Here is a 17210-nt window from a genome sequence, read left to right on the forward strand (position 1 = left end):
ATGAAATTCTGGAGCTCCGATGACAGTACCCTCCAAATGGATGCATACGCTGCAAACCAATGGTCGTTGGACTGGCATCTTCCTCTGAATGACGAAAAGTGCGTCCATATGTCATTTGGAGAGGGCTCAGCGAATGCCTTTGTCAGATATGGCGAAAGGGGACCAGAAAACCTCATTGGGGTAGACACCAAAAAGGATTTGGGTATCTGGGTCTCCTCAAACTTGTCCTTCTCACTGCACTGTGAGAAATCAGCCCAAAAAGCATTCGCCATTTTACGGATGATTCGGCGCACCTTTCCCCGTATTACTCGAATGGACTTCCGGGTGATTTATGGAGCCTTCGTGGGACTGCTCTCGGAATACGCCAGCGAAATTGTCTACTCAGGACGTACGAAAGACCACACCCTCATTGAACGTGTCCAGCGAGCCGCTACGAAAATGGTTGCCAGCCTCAAGTCCGTGGACCGCGAAACACGACTAGTGATGCTTGATCTCCTTCCGCCGGAGTATCGTCGCCTCCGAGAGGATCTTATTCTTACTTATGCCCTGTTTGAAAAAAGCTTGGCCGACAGGTTTTTCACCGTTGACCCAGTAAGCACACGGCGGGACGTAGTAAGAAGACTATCAAGCTCAGAGCACACATGTTCATCAGGCAAATTTTCTTGTCATTTCGGGCAGTAGCTGCGTGGAATGACCCTCCTCCGACGGTTGTCCACTCTCCTTCTAGAACCCAGTTTATAGCACTGTTAGACATTTATTTATGCGAATCCTCGCGCTGGCAAGCATACTATCCCAAGCTGAGAACGCAAAAAACAGAGTTACAGGTCTTTTTCACTTGTGCCTTGCAGGTGAACAACAGCCGCTAAACGGGAATGGCAAATATGGCCCGGGAAACTTGGGCAATAGCCTAGATCCGGTGTATCAATCCGTGAATCTGTGAATCCCTGATTCTTCACGTAGGCAGTCCAGTCAGCAAACGTAAACAACACCCCACCTAACTAAGTATGTCGGCATTTAACTCAGCTCTAGTGTACCAGCCACCATACGAAACATTACTGGATTCTCTGTAAACTAAAAATCCCCCAAAACCCGGAACAGTCTTGTTTAAACCTATGTAACTAACATGCAGATACATGGCACGTATCTGAATTGTAGTGACAAAGATGATTGCTGTTCAGATAAGGGAGGGTGAATTCACATCAACTATATATGGCGCGATAAAGGAGCAGAAGTATAAAGAAGCGGTGGCAATACTTAACCAGCAATTGCTCACGCACCCAGGCAGCCGTGCAGCTTTATCCCTTTTGGGGTATTGCTTTTATCAAATGCAAGAATTCGTCAACGCGTCTGACTGCTATGAACAACTGACTCAGTTGTACCCTGAGGTAGAAGAATACAAGTTGCTGTTTGCTCAGTCGCTTTACAAGTCCGACTTGTTCCCGGCAGCGATGAAGGTTGGTGGATTAATTTTCCCTCGTTTTGTGACCTAGTGCATCCTTAAGGATATCTGGATGAGCGTTGAGTGTGCACTACACTAAGTTGTCCCCAACGACTGTTTTGCTTAAAATGCCCGTCACCTACTTGAATTATTGTGTCGAGTGAACTCGACTTCTGGCACGTATCTGAAGTCTGGTACCATACACAAAAATTTTAACCACTGGTCACCTAAATATATCCTCTAAAAATACATATGCTCAATTTATTTGTTTTGTTTTTGAATTGCTACATTCGCACTTGTGCTTAATTTAGCTATCGGTTTTTAGCAGAAGAGATCCGACAATGAATTCGGTCTTCCGTTTTGTTAAAGTGCGGATCTGAGTCTGAATCTAGATGTGTTCACACTGACCAAATATTTGAATGGGTTCAAAGGAGATCGTAAAGATCCGAAATACTTTTTCGTGCTATGAACTAGTAAGGAAGTTTTACCACCTGTGAGTAGCCAGATATATATTTTTAATATGTGACAGTCGCTGTTTTACTCTTTTACTGTGCTAGTCAGGTGTTATTAGGTCCTGCTCCATGGGCCTAGGTATCTGAGTGTAATACCGGCAACCGCCGCCGATTAATTCTTGAAAAGTTGCTCAAGGTGTCTACTGATGACATTTTAACTCACATACTTTGATCTACGGCAATATTCCAAAATAAATGATGGATTTACGGCCGCAAAGTCATTTTTGTCGAGTCTGGTATCATGCTGTCTGCAATGATGTCCTTAATCGAAGCTCAAGTTTGCCTACAGTGGCACACAAAACAACTCATCAATCTTTCACCAGAAATATATTGTTTTGTGTCCAATTGGTATTTACCTCAGATACTTGACGGGTGAAGGAAACTCACACGCTGTATTTGTGTACGTATTGTAGTACGCATCCAAATCGTGCATCGAATGAGGCGGTTGGACTTTAGTGCTGTTGTGCTGGTCCATTCTAACATTTAATCCAGCAAGTCGAATTTTTTGATTCAAGCACGCTCTATTTCGTATACCTGCGGACGAAATTGGGGTAGTTTCTGATCTTGAATTGCATCGCCATCTACATTCACGTCAGTGCGGTCGGCTGAATCCCTGAAAACAAATGCTTGGGTTTGTCGTTTAATTTCTTAGACAGCAGGCAGTCGACGGCTTGTGCCAGTAGGACTGGCAGTGGATCACTTCGTGCAACAGGCTTGCAACTGAGAGCCGGGTTTGATTAGGTGCGATTCGGGAAGCTGGCATACCTGCACGCAAGTTTCAACTGGATTAAGTGAAAAAATCTCGATCACTTTATGCGTGATTGAGCAGGTGAAAAGTGCAATGATTTTACGCAGGAGACTGCATAAATAAATCAGAGTCCAGCGTGTTTCAAAGCGTTTCCATTAGTTCTAAAATGCTTGATACACAAAATGTGGCTGGTAAACATTGTTGGTGGGCCTTATTCTGGCTCAGTAATTGAGTTTTGGTCCTCAGTGACCTAGAAAGTATCCAAAATCCGTGTTACGGTAAGAATGCTTCTTTATTTTCCACAAAACAAACCATTATTTTTCTTTTCGCTCTTTAAATACAGATGGCTGTTCAGATTGAGGATCCAAAGTATCGAGAAAAAGTGGTCAAGCTTCAGGCGGCAATTCGGTATGGTGAGGGTGATTTAGCTGGGGCACGCAGTTTGGTCGAACAAAGTCTTACTGATGACCCTGAATCAATAGTAAACCTAGGTTGTCTGTTTTACCGCGAAGGAAACTATGAGCAAGCCTGTCAGCACTTTCAACAAGCCATACAAGTAGGTTCAAATTGGCAAGTGAGATTTGCTACATATGTTTTTGCATCCAGTAATTATGAATAGGAATTTTATAGACTTTCATCCGAACAATTTGGCTCAACGCCCCAATAAGAAACACAAAGATATGTATGCAGCTTATAATGGAAGCTCATTTCACCTGTCTTCTTATAACTTATCGGGATTTTCCTGAGTGTGAGATTCATTGACAAGATTTTATAGCCCTTAAAGTAAGCACACTTAATTCCAAAAACAAGAATTGTTCCCTGCAGAAACCATTCTTACGGCAAGTAACTTCTGCAACAACTTCAAGTAGATCCCTTACGTGCTCTAAATAAGTAAGTAAGTAACATATAGCTCCATAATCATCTGCTGACTAACTCCTGAATAAAAAACCGCAGTGGAAAACTATGATGTTACTGAGCCAGGTTTGTTATTCCGATCTTTGATACTGATGATGAAGTCTCGTAAGGTCATCAAACCATTCAAGACCAGACAGAAAATAGCTAGATTTTCAACTTAACACGGGTAGGCGCACGGTAAAGTCGTAAGCGAATAGTCATTCAGGTGCAGTGCTCTTTCAGTGCTGAACCATTTTGCAGCATGAAGGAAGCTTTATGGGCTCAATAATTTCATGCGTCTCAAGCCAAAACAAGAACAACAAAAAACCAAGGTGAGGTCGAAAACAACGGGCTTGCATTCACCAGTGTGCAAAATTACATCAGCTGCGAAAATCATCCTTTTTCTTGGATGTACCTTACGTCTCACATTTTGTGGAGTTAAAGTCTGACAGTAGCGCCACTTTTTTGCTGTCATAATCAGCGCAAACTAGAGGTGGAACAAAATGCTACCGCCGTGATAACTGATTGACAAAAAAACAAAAAATTTCAATCGGTTGAATTTTGCATTCAGTAGGCGATAGCTGTGCTGATTTCTTATCATGTCATTGTGGGATTTAGGCTAGGAATGAACTTCACATGAGAATATGTCATTTGTCTTAATAATGTCATGTGTTGTCCCGCGTCCCATCTATTCCTTATTTATATGGTAGTCCACCAGGATTTTAGTGAAACCAGTGTAGTAACCTGTCAAGCCAGATCCAAATTAGTGGCATCAATAGAGAGTGTTTTTCCAGGTGGCATATTCTTCCATCTGCTGATTAAAACCAAACTTTCATATTGATTATTTTTACACAGCTATATGTGACGCATTTCGCCACGGTGATATGTTCTGTCGTTCACACTGTTCGTAGTCGACGCCCATAAAACAGCATTCCGAAACGGCCTAACCATTAATTTAGGTGCATTGTTTGAAACTTTCCGTGTATAAAGCTGAGCGGTCCATTTTGTTTGCAATGTGGATTATTCGGTGCCTTTTATATACTTTTTTCATTGACTGAAGAACGTTGGGATCCAGTAGTGATAATATTTTGTGGGTGTTTTTTCCAAATATATTTATATCCCCTTTTACCACTTTTGGGCAATATGCAGGTGTTGACCAGGAAGAAAAAGCAACACTCAGCTAACAGGGCAGCTTTTCTGTGAGGTAGTGCACAAAAACTACAGTTATGCAGTGTGGCTTAATAGGTGTTTGATAAATGCTACTAGATCCTTCTGAGTGGTCCTGTATGTTTTGGATATTACCCTATATTTTCTACAGGTGCATCATGATTTTCCACTCATTTTAGTTAGACTTTTTAAAGCAGCCTTTGTTTTGAGTACAATCCTCGATCAACATCACTATATATATCGAATTTGCAGATAGAAGATCGCTTGCATTCAGTAGAAATTTTGTCTTTAGCTACAAGGTATAACTAAAATGACTAAATCTGGCTCAAAAGCGCATGATCTATTTCATATCAGCGTTTCTCTCTCGAGGAAGCCCACTTTGTTGAGCAGCAGTTTTGATTGCTCGAGTGATCGAAAGGAGATTAATATGAAAAGTTTGCAGACAGAAAGACTGTCTTCATATCCATAGGAAAGCTGTTCAGAGTTTACTTTTTATTTTTCGGAGAGAAACTTGTTTTTTTTTCGGGAATTGTAAACTTTGCAGTGGCGTCTGAATTTTCTGAAATATTCACCATCAGTGATATAAGCACCCTCACCTATATAGTGAGTTTTAGGGTAGTCACACAAATCGCACCCAAGGCCAAACTGTCGTTTTCAAAATAGCTGAACCTTGGGATGATCGCACTGTGCCGACGGGATTGGACCCGACCATCGCTGGGATGTTACGTTTAAGAACATAGCTTTTATATTACTTCATTGGAAAAAGTAGTGTGGTTTTAATGTACCTAATGGTTACTGCCGGGCAAGGTTTTTCATGTGCGTATGGAATAGGCGTATTGTCTTTCCCATAGACAGTCCTTGATCAAGATACAGTTTTGGCAGCTGCTTTTGGCGGTTTTTGAAATTATTCCAACGTAACTGGCCGTAGATGGGAGGAAACCTAAAGTACCTACGAATTTCGCCGGCTACATGTTACTGTATTCTGTGAAGGGGCTTTCGCATCCAGCCAACAGGAGCAGCAGCAAGTGCGCTGTGCAATATAAATGGCTAACTCCAAGAAAAATTTCATTTATAGATGCTCTACTGGTTACCGTGTTTATCGGAATCCCTAATAAACCAAAGCTACCACTTGCAGTCATGTTCTTTCATAATTTTTTTCATTTTACCCCATATAGACGCTCGGGTTTCAGCCTACACTGGCCTACAATATTGCTCTCTGCTATTATCAGTTGAAACAGTACGCTCAAGCTTTGAAGCATATCGCTGATGTTATTGAGCGTGGTATAAGAGATCACCCTGAACTTGGGGTTGGCATGACAACTGAAGGACTGGAAGTAAGGAGCGTGGGAAATACCCTAACGTTGCGAGAAACGGCGCTTGTGGAAACGTTCAACTTAAAAGTGAGACGTCTTTGTTTACTTATTTACTACGGGTATCCTAACGTAGTACGAGAGTCCATTGTATACTTTTTAACAGAACATACCAACTTGCCTAGTGAGTATATGAACCACGTGCACATAGTTGGATATTCAAGTAGAAAATAAGAATGATGGGGACTCGAGTACTACATTTACTTAATGAGACCCAAGAAAGACGAAACCGGTATAGAAATTGTCGATCAGTTTTTAACAACCTTTCTGACTAGAGCATTCCATCAAGAAACTGTGATGTCTTGAGTAGTGTAGCAAACAAAACATGAGACAGCCTTTGTGCAACGCATTCAGTTCAATGACATCAAAAGAATGTCCACCAAGGATCCCGCTGAGACTTTCATTGAGACCAAATTAATTACCAACTGAGTGTCTGGACTTGTTTCTAGTGCAGAAGTAAAAATAATGCCGAGACTTTTGACCGTGTATAATGATAGAAATAAACTACAACTTTACAGCTTGTAGCTTAGTTCCAAATCTTCGAAACTGGAGGGAACAGAATGCTAAAATTCTTGTATCATCACAAGTTTAAATTTGCTCCATATACATTCATTCACCTTGCAAACATGTATTTTGATCTGGGGATAATTCAAAATCAACGATTAGTTATTCAAGAAACCTTATCAATTCAGTCAACTGTGAGCAGAAGTTGTGGAGTGACGAAAACGAAAAACTTGAACACAAAGATTTAAGAAGAATGGGAAAACTGTTTTCAGACTGCATATTAGGTGTTTCCCTAAAACCTAAAGTGAGACTGATTCCAAGCAACCATATAGCCAGTTTATTTTTCTCTCAAAACGTAACGGCTCATTTTGACGGCGAGAACGTGATCAGCGTCCACGTTGTAGCAGTGAAAGTTCAAATTAGTGTTTTTCGCATAGAAAAAGTGCGCTATAGTTGCGGATAGGAACACTTTGGAACATGAGTCTCACTAGCATAGACAAATTTTGAGAAATTTAACAAAAAGTCGGAAAATTTCCTTACGCATTCACAGGGTGCGTACATACGATCTGTGGCCTGGTTGACCTTAAAACGCAGTTTGGGGATTCTGTTCCCCATATAAATTAGAGTATAAGCGGTCGGTGAGTGATGAAAATAGGTATCGACTGAGTTTATGGACATGGTGGTACCCTATGCCTAACTTGAAGATAACTGAAACCCGAAAAATTTGTGTGGGATTAGATCCGAACGTCGTGAGATCAACGTTGGTTGGTAAGTCTATCATTTAGGAAGACGTACAAAGCATGTCTAGATACTGGTCACTCTGGCGAGTTTATTTATTTTATTTCTACTGGTTGGCAGCCCCCCCCCCCGGATAAACAGCCGATCTTATTCACAACTGTATGGATGGACAATGAAATATTTGTCGCACGTGATCATTATCACAGCGAAACCACGGATGGCTGTATCATTCCACTACCCTGTGGACATCCTTTTTTACAAAATCTTACTAGAGACAAAATAAATAACCGTACAGCGGGAAGGAATTACTAATCTGTTCATGTCACCCAACTGTAATTTCACGGAAATCCTTGTCCAGATTAGGTCGAAGGTGCGTTTACATCGCTCTCGTTTGAACCTCTACCTAGCTGAAACGACCTTGGTGATTCTACACCAAACATGGGAAGCACCGTATTCCATTTGTGCTCTTATCCATGCGCCAGTTCAGTGCATGTCCTTAGCCGTGGTGGGAATTGAACCCCGAAAATCTGACGTTTTACGCTGCTCCACAAGCCCATTCTTCCTGTATTAAGTTGATTCAGAGCAGGAGCCCACCTGTCAAACCATGGGTGTCGTAGCAGCTACTAACCAGTGTTATGAGATAATATTTGGATACCTTTATGCGGCTAACCTTTTGTTATTTTGTGACTATAAGCGAAGGTTTTTTGATGCTGTCGTGATGTTCCTTGAAGGGCCCCTCATGAAAACCGTGTTCCAGTGCGTGTTATGCGTATTTTTTGGGTGGGCTATGCTTGGTAGGACAGGCTTCTTAAAGTCAATAAATTGATCGAGTTCAGGAGTGGGCAGTCCTGTTTGTGGTCACCCGTCTAAAGTATATCGCTTAATTCAACCGTGTTTTCTAAGACTAACGATCATCCAATGTGTTGAGTTCGAGTTCCCGTGTGAAAATCCACTACCTAAACTTTAGCTACGCAAAATTCCTATAAACTTAAAAAATGAGATTAGCAAATTAATCGCATGTATTTATTGTTTGAAATTCTCAAGGCTGCGATAGAATACAACCTGAAGAACCCTACTGCCGCATCTGAGGCACTTACTGATATGCCTCCAAGGACGGAAGAAGAGTTAGATCACATAACACTGCACAATCAAGCACTGATGAACATGGACAATGAACCCGCTGCTGGGTTTCAGAAGTTACAATTCCTACTCCAACAAGAAACGTTTCCAGCCGAGACGTTCGCCAACCTTTTACTTCTGTACATAAAGTATGAATATTTTGACCTTGCAGCCGACGTGCTGGCGGAGAATGCCCCTTTGGCATATGAATATTTGTCTCCGGAGTTGTATGACTTTATCGAAGCAGTGATCCTTCGACAATCAGCTCCACAGGATGCTTACAAGTGAGTTAAAAACGAGATAAAGGAAACAGCATTCGAATATTCCCCGATTCCACCTGTCAACTTATTTAGGCGGTCATCATGTCCAGTGATTTAACACATCTTTCGGTATTAGTCGTGGTAGACTTTACCCGCAAAAGTTTTCCCAGGCTCAGTTACATCTTGAGGCAAAACTTATCTTAGGGCATAAGCTGCTACAAGACTTTGAAGCCAAAAATAAGTGCGGCGTCAGTACAACCACACATCAACAGAAGACATACGCAATAAAGTCAATTGTTAGACTTACAGGAAGGCATTTTGCTCACTCCGAGAGGCAGATTCGTTTAAAACTCATTACTGAATCACATCCAGTAGAATAGCTCCTACAATGAAGGACGTTCTCCCTAACAAGTGAATGCAGCAAGCTAAATATCACCGCGATCAGGTGCACATAATCATTTCTCCCAAAACGGGCAAGTCTGATACAGTATGCATTAGCTACTTTAGTCCTTTCCGGAGCTTCGTGACTTGCGTTTAAATGACTGGAAGCAATATAAAGGCACGTCATTGCAAGTAATCTCCTCAAGCTGCCGAAATTTTGTCCCCGGTTGTCTCAGTGTAGGCTTGTTTTCAAAAGCAGACTACTGTGAGGTGCTGATCAACTGAGTAACCTTGATTTTTCCAGTTGCTGCTGTTGTAACGTCGCCTAGTAAACTTCAACGCCTCGCTATCATGCGCATCAAACCCCTCCCCCACGATACGTCAAAAAGTTTCTTCTAGGGCAGATCATCTTTTTGTTTGATGCATTAGATTTCATATACCAGAAAGTATATCTTGACAAGTTTACACATCTAATGTGGGAGAGATGGCTCAGTGTGCGAATTTACTGACCGGTGGGTCCATGGTTCGAACCCGACCTCTGTTTGTCGACCTCCCCTGTCTAGGTTTGGGCAACCTGGCAGTATCCCGGCCATTGTGTTCCCTTTGAGTGGGATGGTAGCCAGCTATAGAAAGGCTGTAACAGCTGAACTATGCTCTACACACTTAATAGGCTGAGAAACAACCCTAAATTTCGTCGTGTACCATCTCGGTCACCGTTTCCCGCAAGCTCTCTGGTTTCCGAAGAATTGCCCACAACAGAGAGACTATATTCTGCAACGCAAGAAATGAAACAGCCATAACATCTGGAACAAGGGAGATAAACTGAAGTTTATATCGTCTTAATCCCTCTGGGGTTTGGAACCGCAGAACCCTACGGAGGCAAATGGGTTAGAAACGAGGTAGAAATGGGTATACCAACCTGTATTTGCATTACATCTAAAGTAGTGAGTTTAAATGGACGATGATAAAATAAAGTACAAACCGCTTGTTTTATGGAATGTTCTTCCATTGATACGAGTAGGAACGCTGCATCCTCTGGCACGACAACTAACAAAGTGGAGGACTTTTATACCGTCTGAAGCGTTGACCCCTAGGGTTCAACTGCTGTTTTGCTATTATTCTACGGTTTGCACTGGGTAAGAAGCCTATTGTAGATACAGTTGTCACTTGTCCGTCATGGAGAGTTACTTCACTTAGCTTGCTTGATGACAACTAACTACACCTGGCTGTCTGCATTTTACAATTACTAGGGTCCAAAGGCTGAACTCAGGCTTGCAAACTATTATGGGTAGTTTTCAGCACTTATGTTTACTGAAATGATAGATGGACGCAAAGTTATTTCCAACTTTTACGGTGCTATGTGTATTTAAATAGATACAAGAAATCACGTCGGACACGTCAGCACGATTATTTAACAATTTGCTTTGTAACAAGATGTTGCGGCAATCAAATGACCGTAGCCTCTAAAAAAAAATCCCGCGAAATGACCTAGTAACTTGGCATGGAAGGACATGTTATCACTGCGTTTACTGAGGACGACTAATCACATTCGGGATGACACGAAAGCAACGAGTCTGTATGGCAGGGTATATAACACACTATAGTCACGTTCGGATAACTCCTGTTCAAGTGAGACCTGGGCGCCTTGAAATTGGTTTCTGTGATCCGTTCGTTTAAGGGTATCGTTATGTCTTTTCACACTTTTAGATGTAACCATTGAAAGTCCTCGAAGCTTTTCTTCTTAGCCATCAAGTTTCCTTTTCTCGTTAGTCCTGCTATCTTCGTCTTTTGCATGCAAAGACGTTCTGGTGTCCTGCTAAAACTACTGAAACAAATTGGTGAGCATCTCAGATAGAATTCTTAAACTGATATATCCTCGGATATATGTCTAACGCTTCGGCTTCCGAGCTGTAGTTTTGGCGTTCCCTTCTAGGGATCTTGATTTAACATCGAACCAGCCTGAGAATTTTTTTCATGAGGGCACTAAGATCTACGCTCGTCGGTGTAAACAATATTTAATGGAAAGATAAACAGGTCAGGCAAAGACATTTCCTGCGAGCAGATTTACCAACGGACGAACATCAGTAGTAGCGAAAGTTTTTGTCTGAGTGTGCCTCTGACACATGGGCTGAGCCTCTTTATTAACTAGTGCCTGTCGAAACCTGATCAGGAGTATTTGACGCGATTGCAAAATTCACTTTGGGGTGCATGGTAGCTAGGCACCACAAGGGTGTTACAGCTGGACGATTGCAAAATTCACCTACGTTATCCACTGACTGAGCTGACGCGGTTGCCAACATGTGACCATAGTCATCCTCATCTTTAAGCTATATAGTTCCAAAATTATCAACTTATTTCGACTCCACTGACCTCAGTTCGTGTATACTCCTGGTCTCTATGAGACAAGGATCAAGTTGTATAATTATACTCCAGGCAAGAAACAATGTCTTTTGAATACAAAAAGCCACACAGGTAGGTACAATTTAGACAAAATGGTCGTGGATTTTTATACCAGAAGTTTGAATTTCTTAGCTGGTTCACTCGATAGTCGCTTGGAATTCGTATGAGTTCATTGAAACTTATCGATCATTTAGTTGATTTTTTGGTGCAACGTAACGATGTCCTACGCTCCACTGTGTTCACGACCACATACAGCCGATTGGACCAAATGGCCGCCAAGCACACAGAACAGTTGCGTCGTCTGACAAAGGCTGTTCAAGAAGCACGCCAGGCTCAAGATGACGAAGCCGTGAAGAAAGCAGTCTGTGACTATGACTCTGCCTTGGAAAGATATATACCGGTCCTTATGCAACAGGCAAAAATCTATTGGGATATGGAAAATTATCAACAGGTATGTGGGGCTGTACACTACCGTTTGCTCGTGAATGATTCAAATTTCAGAATAAAACTACATCGTCGATAGAAAATGAACAACATATTCAAGTCTCTTCTCTAACCCTCCGTTAACTCCTTCATTGCTCAATTTGACGTGAAGTTGACTGATATTTAATCGGAGTTTACTCGGGAATGGTTCTCAATACACAAGAGAAACTGTAGAACTTAGTAAATAAATGTTGACTAGCGGGTTTCGGAAACCATACTCTGTCACTGAGGGGCTGGTAACATCCCCTACAAACAAACATTCTGACCTCGGTGTCTTATTGGTCGCACATACTCAGTGCATAGTTATACACTTCTTTAAATATAGAAGAACAGTGTGCACCCAGAGCGTCGGACAATTCGGCGTTGAAAAGTCCTGAGTACGCGGCTTTTAGATGTCATTTTGGCAAAAGTTACCGAACAGGAACCAAATAAAGGGTAATAAAGAGTTATCGAAATTTTCTCCAAAGAAACCAGACGCAAACTATTGCACGAACAATTTTTAAGCGCCCTGTAACACCACGGTTCACGGAATCATGTATTCAAGTAGTATCCTTGACTTCAACCCAGTTACTCAGTCAAACGTTCCAAATGCACATTAGTCCTCACCTTGATGATCCATTGTAAATCAACAAATCCAATGGTAAACAAGCCTCTCCTCTCCTCACTTATCTATTCGAGGTGGAGAAGATATTTAGAAAATCCGTGGAATTTTGCAACGATCATCGTGTTTGGAAGTTGAACGTTGCACACGTACTGTTTATGCAAGAAAACAAATACAAAGAAGCTAGTGGATTCTATGAGCCGATTGTGAAGAAACATTTTGATAACATACTCGGCGTGAGTGCAGTGATTTTGGCCAATTTGTGCGTGACGTATATCATGACCAGTCAGAATGAGGATGCGGAGGAACTGATGCGAAAGATCGAGAAGGAAGAGGAGGCTATCACGTACGAGGATCCGGAGAGAAAAGTCTTCCATTTGTGCATTGTCAATTTGGTGATTGGGACACTTTATTGCGCCAAAGGCAACTACGAATTTGGAATAAGTCGAGTGATCAAGAGTCTTGAACCATATCAGAAGAAGTTGGGATCGGACACATGGTAAGTTCCATGAAAATCACTGCATTTATTTGCTTTCAAATTAAGGGATTTTGAGGACTCAGCTGAATGTTTAAACACAAATTTGCTGGAAATTACAATGAATAGATTCTAACCAAGGGTAACCGCAGTTGAGATAACCGGATACTATTTGATCAGAACAACGGACATACCGGTGGTGCGCGGCCTTGTGGGACAAAGGTCCAAGCACTGCATTCCCCAAATCATTGTTCCTATCAAAACTGAACAATCCTGTGGATTCTTGGGGTGAGGGCATATGACGGATGATACCGGTATATCTTCGCACAATAAAGATACAGTAGATAACTGCTACTCGGACTGTCAACTTCATCTGAAGTGATGTGCTGTCAGTGATGGTGATGATCTTTTCGTGAACACAATCATAGTGAAGAGAATCATATACCAGATGCAGTCTCACCAGTCTGGTATGCAAATGCGTCATTTTGTTGGTATGCTGATGATCCTGATCACTCTCTCAATGATGAACCTACTGTTACGAAACAAATCATCCATAATGCTAGTAGTAATAATGAGCATCCACCAAGTGACCATACACAGTACTAGGAATTTCATCACTGATTGATAGGGAAATAGGGGAGAACAGAACATCATCATCATCATCATCATCATTGTCAGCTGTAATAACCACGTACTCGTCGTACAGTGGTTGTAGCTGCCGCCGTTTCGTTCACCGATATTTTTTTGGGGAGGGGGGTAGGTAGAGTGGGCTGTCAAGTGGGGGGGTATCATCATCACATCATCATTGTCAGCTGTAATAACCACGTACTCGTCGTACAGTGGTTGTAGCTGCCGCCGTTTCGTTCACCGATATTTTTTTTTTGATGGTTTAAACCCCTTCGACGACTCCTATAGTTGCCGAGCCGCACTACACCAGTGAACATATAGCGTGAAAGCATCGTGCTAGACTATGTGCATTTAAACTAAAGTCGTTTGGATACACTAAAGTAAATCTCCTCAGAAACTCCACTTTCTGTGTTATTTCGGTCTTTCGGCCTGGTCGAGCTTCTCATCATGCCAGCGACAAGTCGGACCAATATGTTTTAGGGTAGAGTGCAGGCATCTCTACTTTCTGGCGTGATTTCTCTATTCTGGATTCTCTGATCAACTGCAAAACTTCGGCTTGGGTATATAAAACCAGTAGCCGGCTGATATTATGGGCCAACATACATCGACGTTCTTTATAGACGATCCTCACAATCACTGGGAACACGTGACCTGGAGTCGTTGGCAAAGTCATCCGCTCATTTGAACCCTATGGTTGCAATAATGTTTCTAAACTGTCCACCCTGTTCGTGTCTAGACAGACACTTACCAGTTAGCACATGAGTCGATTTGTGATCAAAAGCCCTATTCGAATGGGAGTTTTGTTCATTGGCTAGTTGAGATTCTTGTTTAACCCTCCACGTAAGTGTTCCCTTGGTATTATACCATGTATTGGGAGCTTGGCAAGGGGTAGAGTCTACAGCGAAACTGCCACAATGTCGGAAAACCGTATTCTTTATGATCGTCAATTTTGGAAACCTGATAGCATCACAGAGCCCGGATATTACAGTCCCGTGCGGCCGATTTTGGTTACCAACCAATGGCGTTAAGCATTGTTAGGAAAAAGCAAAGCAAATGTTGCGCTCACGTTGAATTATATAATTAAAGGAGACTCTATCGACCCAAAATTCCCTACAAATGAAAAACGTCAAATCTTTTATCAGGAAACACCTATTTTCCGGGAAAATTTCCAGGAACCTTTGAAAATTCTTCCTCTCTGTAGATCTATTTCTCAGCCAGTCCTGGAAGGCCGGCAAATACATGAATCTCTGATCATAAAGTCTAAATTGGAAACAGTGCCAAATACAGCGTTTTGCTGGTGATCGATCAACCACATAAAATCAACCCTGACAACTGGATAAAACCAGTGACCTAGCGTGATGCATGCTTCCCGTTTGGTTAACCGCCGCACTCGTGTGAGAAAATGGCCCTGACAGCCAAACTTCAAGTTTTGAACTTAATTACTGATCTGAGTTGAAACCAAAACGGTCTGTTGACAAGGTGGTATCATGCTTCTACATTTTATCCCTGTCTTCGTGTGATAATATCCAGCTGTTTTGTACGAGGGTGGTACAAATTGAAGTTTTTCAATACCGAGCCTCCTCGGTACGCCTTATATCAGGGTGTGGTCTGAAGTTATAAAAATAAATGTGGAAATAATATACTGCCACAAGTATTTGATGTACACCAAAACTTCAGATCGCCAAAACCATCGCGTACATTCACTAGCTTAAATCATTGCCTGTGGTAAGTATGCGGTTAGTAAATACCCGATTGTAGAATGTGGCGCGCGACAAGCGCAAGTTTTCACTAAAAAAAGAAAAAATAACAGATTTAGCTAAATCAGTTCGTTAGAAATACCCAAGAGCGCTTGTCGCGAAACGACTCATTTACGTTTGTCAATGTGCAATGGACATGCTAATCATGAGCAACCGGATGACTAGATTGATCGAAACGATGGTCTGTGATTGGGTGTTTTCAGATTTGGGACAACTACAATAACTCCATTTTACATATGTAGCTTGTTTCGCTGCGTTCTTACGTCACCCGCAGTAAACCTGATAGACCCGGATCTCGATTGCATGAATGACATTGTGATAAACGGTTACACAGTGTAGGCCGGATGGCCGGTATCAGATACGTGCTTTGCAACCGATGAGCTGCATTTCAATTATGGTATTATGGTATTATTCACCGCAATTCAGGTCATTTTATGCCTGAATTGGAAGAAGTTCCGAAATCATTTGCGTAAAACCTCTGGGATAGATAAACTAGTTGACCGTCTTCATGGCTTCCTTATGTTATCACACACTCAGGAGCTGAAAACTCTAGTCTTCTATGAAGCGACGTCGTGCAGAACACAGAAACCAGATATTCCTTCACAAAATTCTTCCGGGATTAAAACTGACCAAAGCTGACCGCACATTTGAGAACTATCATTTTGGAGAATTGAATTCGAGTAAAATATACTCATAAAATACTTTAAATACCTCCGAACAACACGACCTCAGAGAATCTGCCACCGACAGCAACTCGATATGTGGCAGTTTAAACAGGGGTGAAGTGGAATCAGGTTCATGGTTTTTCTACACCAGACAAAAGAAGGGGATCTTGATTTAGATGGATCATTCAACTTTTGAGTTTTTGGCATATACACAGGTGATTATTAATATGCAGGAGATTAAAGGCTAACTCATTTTCTATTCTCACACGCGTACAGTAACTTAGCTGTGCAGTGTAACCTGCAGTTTTGGTCTGGTAGTAGGGAAATTTCAGAAGATTGGGACAATCACAAATGTCGCTGATCACTTCTTTACATAAGTTTCTTTGAAGTAAGCTTGCTTCTTCCGACATCGCACTTTTTATCTTTTTTGTTGAAAAAAATTTGTGTGCAGTCTTGAGATAAACAAATAGTTTAATGTCTTTTTAGCCCTTCCAAAATGTTATTTCTTTTATTTACTGCAGTGTTTGTTCTGTTGTGTTGAGTCTTAAGCCTACTGACCCAACATATTGCCAGTGATCTTGAATTACAACTTAGAAGTCTCTTCTTAAACAAACAGGCAGCATTAGCTTGTCTAAGTAAAAGCTAAACACACTGATTATCAGCCGCTTACTGCCACGTGGCTAAGTACTAAACCACTGGCCGGAGGGTTGAGGGTTCAAAACTTTCTGAGCTTTGTGAGAAGCCTAGTGCTGGTGACAAGGATCAAACCGATGTACGGTGTTCCTCGCCTCTCAAGCGTAGATTAGATTCACTGATAGGACAAAATGTTCGTTGAATATTAGTCCATGCCTACTATTGTGTATATCAGTAACAGTGAATCAGTATTCACTTTTACGCTATGGAATGCTGTTGTACACACTCATCACATCCTTTTGTTCTGGTGATTTTGCTGAAAGAAGAATTCTGACACATTTTCGCTCATTTATTTACCCTATTATGAAGAACATCTAACACCACACAGATATCCAAGCCTTTACTTGTGAGTTTATATATATATATATATATATATAT

General features: G+C 41.6%; 1 protein-coding gene across 1 annotated transcript in view; it reads left to right on the forward strand.

The window, feature by feature from the left end:
- T265_02356 (hypothetical protein) overlaps positions 1 to 17210 on the forward strand; it is a gene marked incomplete at both ends in the record, with an annotated part of 22856 nt that continues 5646 nt past the window's right edge. The window contains 7 exons of the mRNA XM_009166570.1: positions 1 to 591; positions 1164 to 1454; positions 3042 to 3254; positions 5935 to 6159; positions 8416 to 8774; positions 11787 to 11982; positions 12693 to 13114. Of these exons, the coding sequence (XP_009164834.1) occupies positions 1 to 591; positions 1164 to 1454; positions 3042 to 3254; positions 5935 to 6159; positions 8416 to 8774; positions 11787 to 11982; positions 12693 to 13114 (2297 nt within the window). The remainder of the gene's footprint in view (positions 592 to 1163; positions 1455 to 3041; positions 3255 to 5934; positions 6160 to 8415; positions 8775 to 11786; positions 11983 to 12692; positions 13115 to 17210) is intronic.

The sequence above is a fragment of the Opisthorchis viverrini genome, assembly GCF_000715545.1.
Source record: "Opisthorchis viverrini unplaced genomic scaffold opera_v5_28, whole genome shotgun sequence".
Classification (NCBI taxonomy): Eukaryota; Metazoa; Platyhelminthes; class Trematoda; order Opisthorchiida; family Opisthorchiidae; genus Opisthorchis; species Opisthorchis viverrini.